Source organism: Penaeus monodon, chromosome 19 (assembly GCF_015228065.2).
Source record: "Penaeus monodon isolate SGIC_2016 chromosome 19, NSTDA_Pmon_1, whole genome shotgun sequence".
NCBI classification, from domain to species: domain Eukaryota; kingdom Metazoa; phylum Arthropoda; class Malacostraca; order Decapoda; family Penaeidae; genus Penaeus; species Penaeus monodon.
Window position 1 is genome coordinate 27,064,979 of NC_051404.1, and position 996 is coordinate 27,065,974.

At 31.9% G+C, this 996-nt stretch overlaps 1 protein-coding gene across 1 annotated transcript in view; it reads left to right on the forward strand.

Annotated features, from left to right (window-relative positions):
* Positions 1 to 87: 87 nt before the first annotated feature.
* LOC119585147 (carnitine O-palmitoyltransferase 2, mitochondrial-like) overlaps positions 88 to 996 on the forward strand; it is a gene marked incomplete at its 5' end in the record, with an annotated part of 11,221 nt that continues 10,312 nt past the window's right edge. Inside the window, 2 exon segments of the mRNA XM_037933776.1 lie at positions 88 to 137; positions 274 to 377. Of these exon segments, the coding sequence (XP_037789704.1) occupies positions 88 to 137; positions 274 to 377 (154 nt within the window).

Genomic DNA, 996 nt, shown 5'->3' on the forward strand with positions numbered 1-996 from the left:
ATGATTTTTTGCTTGGCTTGGCTTATATGATGTTATTACATAGAAACCATTACATATCTTCACAATTATTGCAAATATTCACAGGTCTCACCCATTGGGAAGAGGCGGTTTGTGCGACCGTTTCACACGTCTTTTGTGTGAGTTTTGTCTTTTTATGAAATTGATTTGTTGTGATTTTAAGAATTATATTTTTTCATTATCAGTACTACTATTTATATGAGGATATATGCTGTAAACAAGTATTTACATAGTGATTTTGATTTATATCTACAGGTGCCAGAGTGTTTCTATTAAAGATGATAGCTATCAATATATCCAAAAGTCCAAGGTTCCTACAATGCACTTTCAGAAATCTCTTCTTCGCCTCCCAATTCCAGGTAGTGTTTTGTTGTTATTAGACTCCAGTAAAGGTCTTTCAACAGTCATTTTGTTAATGATATTATGCTGTAGAGTTTGTCTAAACTTTTGTCATATAGTTATACAGATGAGTTTCTTGTATGTTGTCAAATTTGTGAAATGCATGTTTGATTCATAAGGCCACTAGCCTATTGTGTTTTTATAAAAAAGAACACTTCCATAATTAGGAACTTAAGGGACACTACTACTTCAGTAAGGCTGTGAATTCAAATTTTGGACATTTTGAAACATGTCATTTTTGCATCTTCTAACCCTGAATTGTGTTTTATATCATCATGGCTTAACCAGCCATGTTTCTTGCATTGCCAGTGATGCAATTTTTTACTCGGCTATCATGAATGGATTGTTGTGTTAGAATAAAATTGCTGTAGGAATATCTTTAGTCTACTACATCAGATTCTTGTATATAAATGCGAAATCATTAACAGATAACAGAAATTCACTTTAAATCACAAATAACAGGCATGGGATTACATGAATTTTGAATTTAAAATTTCTTATTTCTTGCATTTTATACCACAGGGCCAAGCTCAGTCTCCAATTCTTAATCTTTAAAGATGAGACAGATATTTTATACCT